The sequence below is a fragment of the Chelonoidis abingdonii genome, chromosome 13 (assembly GCF_003597395.2).
Source record: "Chelonoidis abingdonii isolate Lonesome George chromosome 13, CheloAbing_2.0, whole genome shotgun sequence".
Classification (NCBI taxonomy): Eukaryota; Metazoa; Chordata; order Testudines; family Testudinidae; genus Chelonoidis; species Chelonoidis abingdonii.
The window spans coordinates 14,826,327-14,843,427 of record NC_133781.1 but is presented as its reverse complement, the minus strand read 5'-3'; the positions used below and the strand labels follow the sequence as shown (position 1 = coordinate 14,843,427).

The window sequence follows — 17,101 nt, the reverse complement described above, 5'->3', positions numbered from 1 at the left end:
AGGAAGGCTTAAAGTAGCTTCTTCCAGTCAATGTTACTTCATGTGCCTACCAGAGATGGTGCTCTGCAGGTGGGGAGTTACTAAGCTTGCCAATCCCCCGAATTATCTGATTCATTCTTTGAGGATCCCAATCCTGATTATCCATATGACCTTGGGGACATGTGAAATACTCAGCTGAATGTTTCAGACATCCCCCAAGTCCTGTGGATAATCAGGTTAGGTGTCCTTAAAGAAGGAACCCAAGGAAACTACAAAAATCAAATGCTTGCCTCAGGCAGAATCCAGCAGCGCCAAGCCCAGGCATGCTTGCATGGAAGGAAAGACAGGAGGCAGAGCTGGTTGGTGTTTCCCACGCAGCTCCAGGCCCCTCTGGCTACTTGGCAGCAAGAGCCAGGCTGGGTAGCTCGCCAGCAGCGTGACTTGGTCCGTCCCGCAAGGACCACATGAGCCAGGTGGGTGGCCACATTTTTTTTGCTTGGGATGGCAAAAAACCTAGAGCTGGCCCTGCCTGCTGCTGCAGAACTGAACTATCAAGTGCTTTGTCTAATTCAGTTTTAGACATCCCAGATTATGAGGTTTCCACCAGTTCCTTTGAAGGACTATTCCAGAGTCTTGCTGTTAGTAATGTTTATAGGTACAACAGAACACATTTTTCAAGAAGGTGAACCCAGGAAGGGAAGGAAAGAACAATGGCAATGGTATCCTGAAATGCTACCCAGCCAGCAGTTCCAGAAAGGAAATGAAGAGGAATAACATAGCAACAAATTAATGAAAAATGTACATAGATGGATTACCCCAGGGGTAGACAACCTATGGCATGGGTGTCAAAGGTGGCATGCGAGCTGATTTTCAGTGACACTCACATTGCCCGGGTCCTGCCCACCGGTCCGGGGGGCTTTGCATTTTATTTTAATTTTAAATGAAGCTTCTTAAACATTTTAAAAATCGTATTTACTTTACATACAACAATAGTGTAGTTATAGACTTATAGAAAGAGACCTTCTAAAAAGTTTAAAATGTATTATCAGCACGCGAAACCTTAAATCAGAGTGAATAAATGAAGACTCAGCACATCACTTCTGAAAGGTTGCCGACCCCTGGATTACCCAAATAAGAATTTGTCCAGGATGCCAGATCAAATACACCTATCTCTTGCAAAAAATAACATTTTGGCATCATTTATGATCCCACGTGGCCAGGGCCTGGATTTACTTCTCAACTGAACTACTGCTGTGCTTAACAGTCAAATCTGCTGAAGCTCTAATAACCAGTTCATGGTGACTGCTTTTTTGTTCATTTCTAAAAATCTTACTGACACTTCCCTCTCCATTCTCTCACACACACTTCCTTTCCCTGTCCCTGACTCCTGCAAAAGTAACCCCTCTAAAACTTCCACAGTGCAATCACAGCCAGTAGTGCTGGAAAAAGGAGTCAGGGGAGTAAAAGGCTAAAATGTGACAGAATGGGATTTTCCCTCCCAAATAATTACAGAATCATATATTCATGAGCAGCAGCTATATTGCTGTATTATCTGCACATTCCTCCATCTGCACTCCTGTGTTTTTAAGGCACTGATTGATGCAGTTTCATATAAGACAGAGACAGATGGAAGAAAGTTTTCAGTTTTCTTACCATCCCTGTATTATGTAAAAATCATCTTTCCTCTCCCTTTGTCACAGCTAATTTAGATGCAAAGCAAGCTCCTCTGATGGAGTGACTCAAAGCACTAGGAATGGTGCAGGATGGATTATTATTGCTGCTTCTCCAATTTCGAGGGAACTCAGGAGCTTGTGATTATTGAAGTAACAAGTCCCCCCTCTCCATCCCCCACCACAAATTCCTTATGAACCACAAATAGTTTGCAGCAAGGTCTCCTGGGAAGAATTTCATTTACATACATCCTATTACAAGGACTGGCCACATCCTGGCTTAGGCAGAGTGTTTGATAAAGAGATACCACACAAATGGCAAGTCTGAGCATTCATGATATGGAATGGGGGGGGAAGAGGGAGGGTTGAATCTCTGTGTGCTTAGCTACAATGTGGTGGTGGGGAGAGTGGGGAGTTGGAAGGGAGAGAGAGAGAGAGAAAACGTGTGAAAAGAGAGTTGTCCTCATTCTGCTCAGCACAGCAACCTGAAAGTTCACACAATGAGCAACATGCTGCACACAAACTGTTAATTGGATTTCTAAGGTCAGTGATCGAACTATTAAAATGTGACTTCCTTTGTAATCCCACCATGATGGGAGAGGAGTATCCAATAGGGCTGAAGGTGGGATCTATTATTTTTACTTAAAGCACTTGTATTTGTTTCATTTTTCCAGGGATGTTGTTTTGTTTTTTTTTAAACCGCCCACAGTCATTTATGGAGCCTAAATCAGGAAAGATCTAGTCTTCTTGAAGCACCTTCCAGTTCCTGAATGAACTGGATCTCACTATCTAGGTGGCTTTATGGAATAAAGATGACAATGAAAATGTAAACACAAATACAAATATTGAGGTATCTAACTCTACTGGGGTTTACGCAATTCCTTCTGTTTTGGACTTTATTTGGGTTCTTGCAGAAGCCAGTTGTGCAAATCTGCAGGAGACTGGAAAGCGGGTTCCCTGCTGTATTTGATTTCACAATCAGAAGGATTTCCATTTTTGAAAGTTGAGTTATTTTACTGGAAGATTAAGAACCAAGTGGTCTTTTTCTTCTTACTAAGTCATGTGAGTGACACACATTCTGTGGTGATGGAAAGATGGGCCTAAATTTTCAAAAGTGACTAGAGATGTTATGTGCTCAATTTCAGCCATGTCCAATTTCAGCCACTTAAAAGTAGCCTTGTTTTTCTGAAAGTGGTGAGCGTCTGCCTTCTGAAAATCAGGCTCCTTTAAGGTGTCAAGTTGGGCATTCAGAAACTGATGGACTCAAAATTACTAGTCGTTTTTGAAAATGTCGGCCAGAAATTTTAAAAAGGGACAAAAGTAAGAGCGTAATTGGAAAAGGGCCTCTGAAAAGCTGATCTCAGCATCATGGTCCATTTTCAACAGAAAGCTCTGAAACAAAACTTTCCAAGACAGTTTAGAGTTCTGAACTCTGTGCTGAGGAATCAGCACTTTTGAACTTGTGTGCTCTAGAAGCCCTTCATTGAGCAAAATAAGTGTGTCTCAAGCCTCTAATAAAAAAAGCATTCCTTGTGATAGTGATGGGCAATCTCAGAGTAAAACAACGGACACAAACTCTTGTACAGAATTTCAAGCTGAAATGCAAAGATCTCACTCCTCTCTCATCTGGTAGAGATGCAAACTGACCAAGTGTTATCTGGGAATCTAGGTCACCAGACAGAAGCCTTTACCTTTCCCCCCTCACCCTTTTCCTCCCCACAGGTCTGAATTTTTTAAATCATGACTTTTATTAAATCCCAGCATGGTGCAGATCACAGCTATAATTTTTCTCTGTCCTCAACTTCCCACCACAAATCCATTCTAAGGAGTGACATTTGCAAAGTGTATTTTCCCGGCCCTCCATAATCCCTTCAGAATATTAAGATTGCATTACTTTGTCTTTGGTTACATTAACTTCAATTTTCCTTATGAGTAAGTATTTGGCTAAAAATTAATATAGTGAAGTTGAAAAGAATCTTATGATAGGAAAAGACTAATTTCATCTCTGGCTGCTCAGATACCAGAGTACACTGGGGTTAATGTAATTAACTTACAATTTTAGCCTGGGTTGTGTACATACACTGAATTTCCCTGCTGGAAACAAGATTAGATTTTATTACACTATATATCCTGGTTATCTTCACCATGCCTCCAATATTACTTCCCTCAATGACTTCAAGGCTCTCTGCTGCAATGAAAATGCAGAACCATCTGGTACTGAGCCCATACAGTTTATTTAAGGATTTAATTAAATGCTCTAAATGGTGAGCTTCTACGAATTAACATTTTAAATGTGACTTATTGCAGGTTTAATATTGTCTTAATGCCAACCTGGGAAACTCCATAGCCAAGTTGTTGACGTTTAAATTGAATTCATCTGGGTGGCTCCAGGGGGACTCATTAATTAATCTAAACAACTAATGGGGATTGGTTCTGACTTTTGATGAAGATTATTTACAGAGACAATTTGCAGTGAATAAAGAGTCACAGTAGGCAAATGTTTAATTGAATTTTTGAAAAAGGGACCTCATTGTCTTCAATATCAGGGATGCATCTTGTGAGTAAGCTTTGAAATACATTGAAAAGGGACGATTGCTTGAAGCTTTCCTAGCTCAAGCTAATAACAAAGAGAATGGTAATGACATTTGCCTGTGTAATTTGCTTCTTGTAAGGGGACAAGAAGTCTGCCTTGCTCATAGTTTACACAGAAACCAAAGGAAACTGTGTGTGGCATCAAGAGCAGGTTTCTCTACTTGTTTTTACTTTGAATAGAAGAATGCAGGATTCCATCTAAACACCAGTTGGTAGAACTAGGGTCAAATTCTCCTCTCATTTATACCAGTATAAATCCAGAGAAACTGTAATGAAGTCAGAGAATTTACTCTGATTTGACAACAGTGCAATCGAGAGGAAAAATTGGCCCACTGTCTCTTTTCTGTTCTACTGTGCACAAATGGAAATCAGCCCTCTGCAGCTCATATTGCACCATCAGCCTGCCAGGGACTGACATCTTGCACAATGGTTATTTTTCAGTGAAGTACAGTACCAAAATAGCACCCATCTCTCTGTTTATTGATTTACAGCCATCAAAGCACTTAATCTATTGTCTTAAATACTGCATCTTTCAGATTTTCACTGAGTTTTTATTTTTCACTATTTTAAGGTAAACATTTTTATTTCAGTAGCACTTAGAGACTTCAACCAAGATGGGAGTCGTGCTGTGCTAGGTATTGAGCATACACATAGTAAGACACAGTCCCTGTCCCAAAGAGCTTGCAACCTTAACTTTTAATATTAACCTACAACCACACTTAACTTTAAGCATATTAATAAACTCACTGTCTTCAATGAGAATATTCACATGTTTACAGTTAAGCACATGTGTACACATTTGCAGGACAGTATTCTAATTAGGCAAGATAAACATTTTTAAGTTTCTAGAAATTTATTTAATTGTTAAGGATGCTTCAGTAACTAAGTAATATTAATGAGGTGTATGCAGCTATTAATCTGTGACCAGTGTTTGCATTTGTAAGAACTCCGCCTCTGTACAGAGAAGACACCCTTTTTATTCCCAGTGTTGCCATCGGCTATTCCATATGAGACAGACACACACAGACACGTTGTGCACTCTCCTGGAGACTTTACTTCTGTTCTTTCTTGTAGCTGGTTTTCCTTAATCTAAAATAAAAGTAATTCAGATTCCATGGTTTAATTTAATCCAGGACTTCAAAGGGTATTTGTCAGGTGGTGGTTCCATCCCATGGATGTCTATTCACTCAGAACAGGACTTAGACCTCCAACTCATCTCACAGAGGACCCCTAAAAGCCTTTAGATTTTGAGTAATGACTTTGGGTCATTTCTGATTTTGTCTGTTTGTGAGTCCATCCAAACATCCAGTGCTTAACTAAATATTTTATTTCTGACTGTGAAGACTAACAACATACAAATGAGCGGCATGGCGATGCATTAAGCCCATTTTGGCTAGGATCTTGCCCCTGCTAAGGCCCTTTTGTGATGTTCTGGCTGCCTAAACAGGCTATAAAGTTGGCTCAATCACCCAGTTGAGAACTCCCTGTCTCAGCACCTCCCCTTGCATCACAATTCTTAGCATCATGAACACTGTTGTGACTCAATGGTCCCTACCTGGCTTAATAGTCCCTTGGGGACTATTATCAGCCAGCACAAGTTAGAGCAAATCCTAGGCTGCTTTATCTTGCTTCAGAGGCCACAGTGACCCTCAGTCACCTCTAGGCGTGTGTGTGTGTGTGTGTACACACGTACTATATAAAGCTGTCTGTTCCCCAGCATGTTCAGGTCTGCACTGATAGGAGCTCAGCCGGACCCAAGTACCATGCCCATTCTCTTTGATTTCTCTCTACTTATGATTTAAATTTTATTTTTGATAATATAAGAATCTGTCTTGTCTGAAACTAAGAGCTTCCCGACTTCATTTCTTTACATGGCTGGGCACAACCAGAATGCTAATACAGAAGGGAATTGAGGGGGAGGATACAGTAAGAAGATGTACATAGCCATTAAGTCAAGGAGACTAAAGCATCCAGTCCCGATCAGCTCTGTTGGATACTGTCTAGAGCATTGCCAATGGCTCTGTTACCTAGAGAGGAGCTCTTTTATGCAAACACGTCCAGTAACAGCTTTTGTGGATCTGACAGACGGAGTGGTTAAAAATTATACATTCAGTGGGTATCCTGTAGAGAGATATTGTACAGCACATCTGAAGAGGGGAGGTGGAAATTCAGAAAGAAATTTTGAATTGTCTGAAGGGAAAAGGCTCTCAGTCAGACAGGATGGATCCTAAAGGCAGATCAACCAGTACTGCAGGAGTATTGCCAATGTTATTCCTTCCTATCTTCTCTGGGAAATTGAAGAGGGAATTCAACTTATATGAAAGTAGACCAGAGTCAGCAGGAAGATAAATCCCAAGAGAGGGAAGTGATGAGAGCCAGAGACTCAATGTAGATGACAGGATGGTCAGAGTGTAGTGCTTTCTGATGGAGTGAAGATCTCAGAATACATAATCTCTCCTATCCTTTTTGTAGCTAATAGGTTAACTTCCCCAGGCATCTCTTTAAGTGATGTGGCTAAAGGTTAATTTTTATTTTCTGTAATACCTCTCTTTCTTAGATTAACTTGATGTTAAAGACGTAAGGTGTTTAAGAAACCAAAAGGTAGCTTGCTATAGCTAATTTATTTGAAAGGAAAGGGTCCATTCTGACAATTTCCAAAATAAAGTTATTTCCATCTTCTGAAGAGAGGTAGGTAATTCACTCATAGGTTATAGCCTATTCCCTGGCCCTGGGCAAAAGGAAGGGGCTGAGGTTTCTGCCCTAAGGGATTCCATTAGGCCCTGGAGGTACACAAGGACTTGAAAGTAGAGTAACAGGTAGTGTTACAGGTAAAATCAAACAACAGGCAAGTTCTCATCTTACCTGTCCTTTAAAGAATTGCACATCCTCTTATAGAACCCAAATAAACAGAGCAACTGCTAAATGATAGTAGGGCTCATATTTTCGATATTTTTCTTTGCTTGTGTTTGACCACTACTGCCATCAGCAGGAAATTAGAATCGTTTTTATTTTTTCCCCATTGATTCACCTGCTTCTGCTGTTTATTCTGTACCTGAAGTCACATAATCCTGTTCATCCTGTCACAATTGTGGCATTGCCCCATTTCAGCACCCGTTGGTCCTTCCAAAACATAAGTGCCTGAAGTTCACTCAAACAATGCTACCTGCTTCATTGTATCATGGGAGAATGTGGGTGAGTGCAGGCAACCCTGCATAATTTTTATTTAAAGACATGTTTTAAAAATCTGCTAGAACTTGAGTGAAATTTGCCTCACTCTCTGAAGTGACATTTCTGTGACCCAAGAATCTAGTGTTTTAGAATTAAAAGAAGATGCATGAGAAAATAATGAAGTTTAATGTCTGGATTCAGTCTTCTGGGGAAGAACATTGTAACCAATAGGCCATGTCCACATCCTACCACTTCTTTCTTCACAATATTTTCAAGATCTGTCCCTTCCTCTCTATCCCAACAGTTATACTCCTCATTAGCTCCCATTTCAATTATTGAAATCTTCCCACTGCTGGCCTTCCAAATACCCACGTTACCCCCTCCAGTCTACCCAAAATACAACCAACATAACTATCTTCCTTGCCTGTTGGTCTGACCACATCTGTGTGAGTCTCTCCCCTAGCTCCTTCTCCTCCACTACATCAAGTTTCAACTTCGGATCCTCACTTACAAAGCTCTCCGTAACTCAGCCCCAAGTGACACCTCCCATTTAATCGCTTCTCTTATTATCCCAGCCTCCAAATTCACAGTGATATCAACCTCAAAGCCTAAATTGTCTGTTTGTCCCTCAGCCATGCTACCCTCATGCACAGAATGCGGTCCCGTTACAGGTCCTCCAAACCACCACACTCTCATGAAACTGATCTCTTCCACAGTGCCCACAAGAATGGAGTCAACTAATAATAATTAGGTATTAAAACTACCTGTACCACCAAGATCACCAGCTGAACCAAATAGCTAGCAAACTTACTATGTGCTGTAACCTTTGCTACCTACATTTGTCACATGTCAGTTTGGACCATATGTGGGGCAGACTATGCCTTTCTGTTTTGTCTGTAAAATGCCTGGCACACTTTTGAGCACAGTAGAAATAATACTAAAATAGCCCTGTGACATGAGTGGCCCCCTGATTTCCCTTGAACTCTGTTCAACCTGATTCCACAACCTTTGGCCAAGGAAGCAGCTCCCTTTCCCCAGGAGAAATTCCCACCCCCTGCAAGCTTGAGTGGGATGGAGAAAAGGAAAAGGATAATGCAGTAGATAGTAGGGATGCTCAGGATAGGCATATTATTTATTTACATCTCATCTATTCCTGCCTGCAGAGTTGATAGATTTTATATTTTGCCCTGAGCACCTGTCTACCTAGTTATGGGACCCCTATCCTTCCTGCAGCTAATTTGTGCAGACTCTATTAGAATCCTTCATCTGGTCTCTACCGATTTCTGCTAGTCTCTGTTGGGTCAGCTGGAGGGCCAGTAACTCCAGGGGCCAGTACACCAATAGGCTTATTGCTCTGTTCTAAAACCCAGTTGCCAAGTGGAAACTGTAAGAACCAGCTGAAGGTTTTTCACTGTAGTATCCACTAGAGGTAGGTTTATATGTCTCAGAAGACCACATAGCTGGTTGCTTGGCTAGGGCCTATAAAGCTCTGCTTCCTATTTCACATGAATAGTGCCTTACTCAGTAAGTATGCCCACAGATGTTATGGAACTACTTGTGGAGGGAGGTTCCACTCATCACTAGTGAAGGTTCCAGAATCTGGACCTTACTTTGTAATTCTAGTCTCTTAAATCTCTCATAAATTAAAGATAGTCATTACATTTAACAAAACCCGCTCCAGCTATGCGTGAAAATGGGATGCTCACTGAGAAGATTAAACCAACCATCCAACCAAAACCCCACAGTCGCAATAAAAACATAGGTCTCACCACAACTTTGCCTGTAGATGGAGGCCTCATTAATACTCATAAAACCAACACTAGAGAGAAACTTGAAGAGCTGACAGCTATTGGGGAGTCTTGCCCCGATAACAAGAGAAAATGAATCATGGGGCTGTGCATCAGAAATGATTGACTGGTAGCTTTCTCAACAGAGCTTGAGGTCTACAGCAAGTCCACATTTACAATGAACACAATATGGCTGGCACTGTCAAATCCTTGCTCATGCTAGTGATTCTTACTCGCACAGTAATCTCATTGATTACAAGTGTTCCAGGATCAGCCTCTATTTCAACACTCATTTCTGATATTTGATGCATTCTCATTTAAAGTGCCATACTACTGCACAGAGCAGGGGTTAGGCAACCTATGGCACATGTGCTGAAGGTGGCCCGTGAGCTGATTTTCAGTGGCACTCACACTCCCCGGGTCCTGGCCACCAGTCCGGGGGGCTCTGCATTTTAATTTAATTTTAAATGAAGCTTCTTAAACATTTTTAAAATGTTATTTACTTTACATAAAACAACAGTTTAATTATATATTATAGACTTATAGAGAGAGACCTTCTAAAAATGTTAAAATGTATTACTGGCACGCGAAACCTTAAATTAGAGTGAATAAATGAAGACTCGGCACACCACTTCTGCAAGGTTGCCGACCCCTGGTATAGAGGATGCCTTATAAGGTGTCCCAGACATACTCGTCAGAGATGCCATTTTTCTCACTTTTAATGACATTTTAATAATGGTTATTATTGTATGAATCATCTCTTCAGTAATCCGAGTGCAGCCAGTGGACTTTAAAAATACATCTATCACAGTGGTCCCCAGTGCAGGACATTTATGTGCTCCTGCCTACTGACAAGGCTGCACTTCTGCTGGACAACCTGCCGCCGAGGGGCGTGGCTGCCGGATAACCAGCCGCTGAGAAGCAGCAACGCCAAGAAGCATCACTGCCAAAATGCCGCTGCTTCTCGGCAGCATTTCGGCGGTGACACTTTTCGATGAAGCCACTTCTCGGCAGCTGGTTGTCTGTTGCCCGCCACACTCTTCTGGGAACATGAATATGCTATTGCAACAGAAAGGCTGGGCACTGATTTATCATATCCTATGTCTGCAAAATGTATAGAGATGGGACCTAGCTACAAAGTAAACACTGGATCTGAACTTTCACAAACTCCTGTGATGTTTTGTTTTCTGGGTTTTAATTCAGGCCATTATAAAAGATACTCAGAAAGTGCCAGCCACAAAATTCCTATCTAGCTCAAGATCCAAATTGCAAAGTGTGAGGATTTTCAGATCCAGGATTCTGATTCAGGCCCATCTCTCTATAGGATTTATATATTTGGAATATAGTTAGAGATGGAGTCCATTGAGGATGTTTTTTAAAATTAAACCTTGACCAAAGCTGCTCACATTTCAAGACTCAGGTGTTGTAGCTCCTCTCTTCTACATTGGGTACCAGCATATTGCTGCTATAGTATGGTCAACTTTTAAAAATATATAATATATATTTTAAATGCTTAGCTCCAAGCATGGTATGTTGTACCAGGACCATTCATTAGGAACATTCGGCTAACTTGGGAACATTCAATATGTATGAGGTAAAATGATGTACACAAACAAAACCCAACTAAAAATCTCTCATATTAAAATTCCCAGCTTTCTGGAATAAATTTTAATTGTCACAGAGTTTAGCAATGTAAAAATGTTCCATTACTGTGCAAATTCTGTCATGCTAACAACAAGGAGTTTGGTCGCACCTTAAAGACTAACAGATATATTTGGGCATAAACTGAAGTGTTTTTTTACCCATGAAAGCTTATGTACAAATAAATCTGTTAGTCTTTAAGGTGCCACCGGACTCCTTGTTGTTTTTGTGGATACAGACTAACATGGCTACCCCCTGATTCTGTCATGTTAAGTTATTAGTAAACTTCATCTAAAAATGCTCAATTAAACTGTGATAATCTTGCTGTGAGAGGCTACTTTAACTGAAGGCCATTCACACAAAAATAGATGTAGAGAAACGATTTTTTCTGGGATGGTTCAAAGACTTCCTAGGGAAACAGAATTGTTCAGTTTCTGCAAATTTTTAGTTAATGTGTAAAAATTGATTCAACAATGTGTTTTCTTTTTTCTTACTTGTATTTTCTCTTACACTCTCATATTGCAAAAAATATTGTTAATGCTGAAATACTGTATGAAATCTCTATCACTTTTATAATAGTTTGGACTAAATGTATCATTTCATATCCAGTATGTGGTTTAAGTATAGCAATAAAAATAGAAATTTCAGCAATAATTTTTTTCAAACAAATATTCACAGATAGTTTATTGGTATTGTTTGCCCAGCTCTAAGAATTAGCCACAGACAACACAACTGAACAGTTTTTTAAAAAAAACCCACATCCTTTCCCCTTCAAAGAAAACAGCAGCATTTGAAAGAGAAGCCCTAGCCTTAATGCTTTGCTATGAACCAATGGAATTCCATCATTGAAAGACCCAGCCATCCTTTGAGACCCTTGCAAGCCCCAAGAGGACTGACTTATAAATTTGTCATTTTTCAGTTCATCCGTTTAACAAACTGTCTTATTCCTGGAGTTTAAATTGTTCTATTAGTTGCCATCAATCTAGGATACTCATATGTCCCGTCTCCCTGCACTCCCAATACCTTAGTATTTGAGTGCCTCAGTGTTTTTAATATAGTTGTCACCACAATACTCCTCTGAGATAGTCCTTCCCTATTACCCTCATTTTACAGATGGGAAACTGAGGCACAAAGGCCTGGATCCTACTTCCTGGAGCCTGGTGGCCTAGGCGCCTAAGTCATCTCTTGTGAGAATGAGTTAGGTGAATGCCTCATTCCATATAAAATGTCTAGAGGAAGAGACAGTATTAGCCCAGTGATTACAGCACTTACGTGGGATGCGGGAGACCTTTGTTCAATTCCCCCCTCAGCCTAATGGGGGAGAAAGGTTTTGAACAAGGATGCTTTAACAGAGCTATGGAATATTATGACGTGGGACTCCCTAAATTCTCCTCTTGAAGCTGTTCCACTGTGTAGAATAACAAAAGAGTGATTGGAGCAGAGGGACTGGAGCGTGGGTTTCCCACCTCCCAAGTGGGTGTTGTAACCACAGCACTCGAGTATCTCTCTCTTGCTCTCTGGCCCAATGACTGCCAGATCAGGCCCTGCAGGCAAGATAGATAGACACTCCTCCACTTCACTTCCCCCAGCTCATGGATCACACAGGGGCTCAGGTGGGAGACAGGTGTTCAGATGCATAGAGTGAGGCAGCAGTGTGCATGCCTCACTGCAGAAATGTAGGCACTGAGTAATTTTGACTTAGGCACAGAGTTAGTTTAGGTGGCAGCCAGACAGGTTTTGTGGATTCGTAGATCTGAGCTAGAGAGTCTACAGTACATGACTATCCAAACTTACACAAGGAGTCTTTGGCAGAACAGAGGATCAAACATGCATCTCCCAAGTTCCAGAGTAGCACCCTAAACTCTTGGTCATTCTTTCTCCCTTACCACAACTTGCAGAGACTATGAAGGGAAAACTTCTTTTAAACCTTTCTGTGCCTCTTGTCTTATGCAACCCATAAAATGAAGTGGTGTATTTTTTAAATGAGAGTTGGGAAAACAGATGTCACAATTTCCATTTTGATTAAACAAAGCTATGAGACTGACCTTCTCTTTCTCTCCAAGATCTTGATTGTCTTTGGTTTTAAATTCACAAGCAGCATCCATGTCCTGGAAAAAAAAAATATTGAAGTTGCATTATTTTCAAGTTTATATCCATGCTCCTAGTAATAAAAGACTGAATAGTGAATATTAAGTTGGCTGCAATTTTGAGGTGATTGTTTCCTGTAGAATCCAGTAGCCCAAGTGGAACAGAGCTCAATAATACAGCAAATAATCCTTCCAGTCCTGCAATACCTCTATTGGCTCACATTAAAGAGGTCTGATTAGAATGGGTTAAAATAAAAAAACAGGATGGGAGAATTTCATTATCCACCCCACCCTACCCCCAATTTCCCCCTCCTTTCTGAAACTTTAAAAATTTTAAATTCTGAAATTTGGAAAATTTCAACCAAGTCAGTAGCTGCTCAAAAACAAAGACAGATATTGTGAGAACTTTGTCAGATTCTGTTTCAGATTTTAAAATTTTATCAATATTTGAAAAATTTGACCAGCTGTAATAATAACAAAAAATATTTAGCAATTCTATAGCACCTATTAACCAAGGCTTTCTAATCACTTTAAAAAAATGCCATTTTCACACCATTCCTGTAGGGAAGATACTATTATACAATTTTACAGATGGGAAGACTGAGGCACAGAGAGACAATGTTTCCAAATTCACATAGAAGTCAGCAGCAAAATCAGAAAGCAGTACCCAGAAATCTGAGCTTCCAATCTCCTGCTCTCATTAACCATTATCAATTTTGAAATATTTGCAGAAGAAAAACGTTTCTCAACAGCTGCATTTCATAGTTCTCTAGCTTTTGGGAGACTAAGGCCCAGTTTTTGAGACCGACAAGGTGGGTGAGGAAATATCTTTCATTGAAGATATTCACCTTTTCACTCTGTTGCTGGAAGGTGCACACTTTCAAGCTACTCAGAACTCTTCTTTGGGTCTGGAGAAGGAGAGTGGGCTTCCTTCCCCAGACCTGAAGAAGAGCTCTGTGCACCTCAAAAACATGTATCTTCCACCAACAGAAGTCGGTCCAATGAAAGATATTACCTCACCCACCTTATCTCTTTCATATTCTCAGACCAACACCACTACAACAGCACTGCAAACAGATTTTTAAAGGCATTTAGGTGTTGCTACGCTCAGCACTGAAATGACTAATTTAGGAGCCTAAATCTCATTTTCCAAAGCACTTAAGTGACTATCAAAGGAGCTTGTGCTCCTAAATCACTTAGAAATGTTTGAAAATCCCACTCCCTGAACATAAATGCCCAGTATATTGACAGCTACATTGTCTATAGAGATTGACATGGATAAGGAATAAATATAAATGTACAATCAAGCATATAGTGTCATTAATTAGACCCTAACTGGCAAATTCTCTTGTGAAATGCCAAAGATATTGTGGGACAGTTTCAAAGCCCCATTAAGAACCCAACTCCTAGTGAAAGTCAACTGGGATTTGGCACCTCTTATTTTTGCCATTGAAATTCTTCACTAGAGTATTTTGGAATCTGCTTAATTACCTTAAGATCTGCACAATAGTTATTGGAAATAGTTACTGTGAGATGAACTAAAACAGGTTTGCAAAATCATGTAGGTCTAGCAACATTGAGGGGAAATATTATTCCCCCCCATGTGGGTTTATTTCCCACACTGCCTCTTTTACTCGCTAAGGATACTGATGTCTGCAGAGACAGGCACCCATTGTGTGTTCAGTTAGGTACAGACTGTAACAAAAGAGACATCCACATACTGTGTGCGCTTCTCATGAAAAAATTACTTTTGTTCTCTTACCAAATAAAGGTCATTCTTACTGAAACAATTTGTTCGCGTTTTATGTATGGAAAATATAACAGTGAGGGCTTTAAAAATGTAAAGAAGACAATCTAAATATTAGGGGGAGCCAAGAAGTTTGGATTCAGATTTAAACACCAGAGTTCAAGGGTCAGAGCCAGTTCCACCTTAGGCTCATCTTCACTAAAAGTGAGATAATCCAGATGAGAGAGAATTGTTTAACACAAAAGGCCAGTTAAAAATGGAGTAAACAGAGGCAGAATGCAAGATTTACTGGGTGAAGTTACATGGCCTGTGTTATACAGGAGGTCAGACTAGGAGGACTGTAATATTTCCTTTTGGCCTTAAAAAATCTATGCATTACCAGGGCAAAGGTGAGAGCACACCGCATGTGAATAAAAAAAGACAGCAGCAACATTTGTTTCTGGAGAAGAGAACTGAAGAAAATGGTGAAAGAACAAGAAGATGAGATTGGGAATATACTTCACCTAAAAAAGGCAGACATGCAGGGCTGAATGATGGATATCTACCTCCATATCATTCTACATTCTTGAGAACATGCATTACTTGGATTAATTTAATGAAACAGGTCCTATTGTCTCAGTGGGAGACTGTTGAACTCAACAATTCACTTTTATAATTATTCACTACTGTGATTTCATTATTGAAAGAGAATCACAACACCACTGCTAACTGTTTAATTAAAAACACAATCAGGGAACTATAACACCAACATGTGACACAGGACTTAGAGGAGGTTCCTTACTGAAAACTTATTCCTTTTCCTGGATATATTTTCTAATATGTTCAGAATTCTAGAGGCAGGACAGGGTGAGATGCGAGCTGCACAAAATAGCCATAAGCTATTTTTTATTTGGATTCTGCTTAATTTATGCAATATCAAGCTGGAGAAAAGGATTCTCTAGGGCAACCGGGATGAGGGTAGCATCTCTCATGGTAGGGAACAGACAAACCTTGGATACAAGGATTATAGCAGGATTCTTCACTCAGTCTGCTGGATGCAAACAGATCCTGTGAGGAACCTCCTGTTCTGTGGTTTGAGAGCCTACTTCTCCCTTACCCTCCTCTTCATGCAATTCTTTTCACCTGTGTAAAATGCTACCACTGATGTGAGGGCAGAATTCTGATCTAATAGCAGCTGTAAATGACTCCAGCCAGACCCGCAGCTGGTGCAAATCAGAGTGACTCTACTCTAGCCCTTCTAGGCTTTGAGGTGAAACTTCTATGTAGCATGAGAGAGGTACCCTGGTTCAAATCCTGTGCAAAGTCCTTGTGCTGATACCTTTCATTAGCATTAAATTCATCATAGACTATTTAAAATAAAAGAAACAGAAAACTAGCCCTTAAATGATAGTGAGTTGAGCCATTATCTTGACCAACACTGGTACGCTAGAAATATTGAGCTGTGACTAGAACAATTCCCATTATTTAGGTACTTTGGAATTTTAACAGAGATCAGTGGTATTTATATAGCTGAAGGTAGAGACAAAATAGCTGCTTCTCTCCCTTTGACAAACCAGGGTCCCTGAAAAGTCCAACTGGGTCTTTGGGAATTCACTTCTTTAGCCCTTGATGCAGGGGGAGGGGGCTACTCATGATTTATGAAGCAGGTAGGATTTTTTTTAGGAAGGAAAGTTTGCATTTGTCTGTTGTGAACCAGACTGGTTGTGAACAAAAGCAATTACAGACCCCAGGGTTGACAACACTTGCTAGATTTAAACAGTCTCACTTGGTGCTCGTAAGAAGTTAAAGTGAAGATTTCTAAATTCCTAGGTTGTCTTTTCCTATTATTCTCTAAAACACCCAGCTTTTCTGCTAACTAGGTTATTTCAACTTTTTTGGTTTTAATACTTTTTTTAAAAAGCTGAAACTACTGAAAAAATTAAATGGCTGCCTTCTTGAATATTATCTTCCTAGTTTACTGTGTGCCCTCTCTCCCCTTCCCTTCCTGGAGACACCAGCCATCACATGAAAATGCTTTTCATCATCTGCAAAATTTGATGCCCAAAATAGCCCCATGGTTGCCCTAGCAACTAGCATTTATTCCCCCTCCTTCCTTCCCCCCCTTTGCATATTGCTGCATATTTCTATCATCTCTTTCCAGGCACAGTTCATAAACACGGCTGCATAATAAAGAATGTTATCACCAATGACTTACAGCCCAGCTGCTGCAAATAAGATATGAAGTAGCAGGGAAATACAATTTCATGCAGCTAGGACAACAGATTGATTGGGTGCCCTTCAAATTTGATGCCACTTCTTTAAGTCTGTCCAAATAATAATAATAAAAAAAAAGTTAGTTTCCCCAAGCCCCCCTGTCATTTCCTGGTAGCAACGGACAATAAAAGCAGGAGATAATTCATAGGGATACTCACTATGGCTGAAGCAACCTTG

The 17,101-nt window shown here is 40.3% G+C and overlaps 1 protein-coding gene across 6 annotated transcripts in view; it reads right to left on the bottom strand.

The window, feature by feature from the left end:
• The window catches only part of TNRC6C (trinucleotide repeat containing adaptor 6C), a 590,484-nt gene that overhangs the window by 543,735 nt on the left and 29,648 nt on the right, over positions 1 to 17,101 (bottom strand). For all 6 annotated transcript variants that reach the window (XM_075071765.1, XM_075071766.1, XM_075071767.1 and 3 more), the window contains exon 2: positions 12,883 to 12,945. In XM_075071765.1, the coding sequence (XP_074927866.1) occupies positions 12,883 to 12,945 (63 nt within the window). The remainder of the gene's footprint in view (positions 1 to 12,882; positions 12,946 to 17,101) is intronic.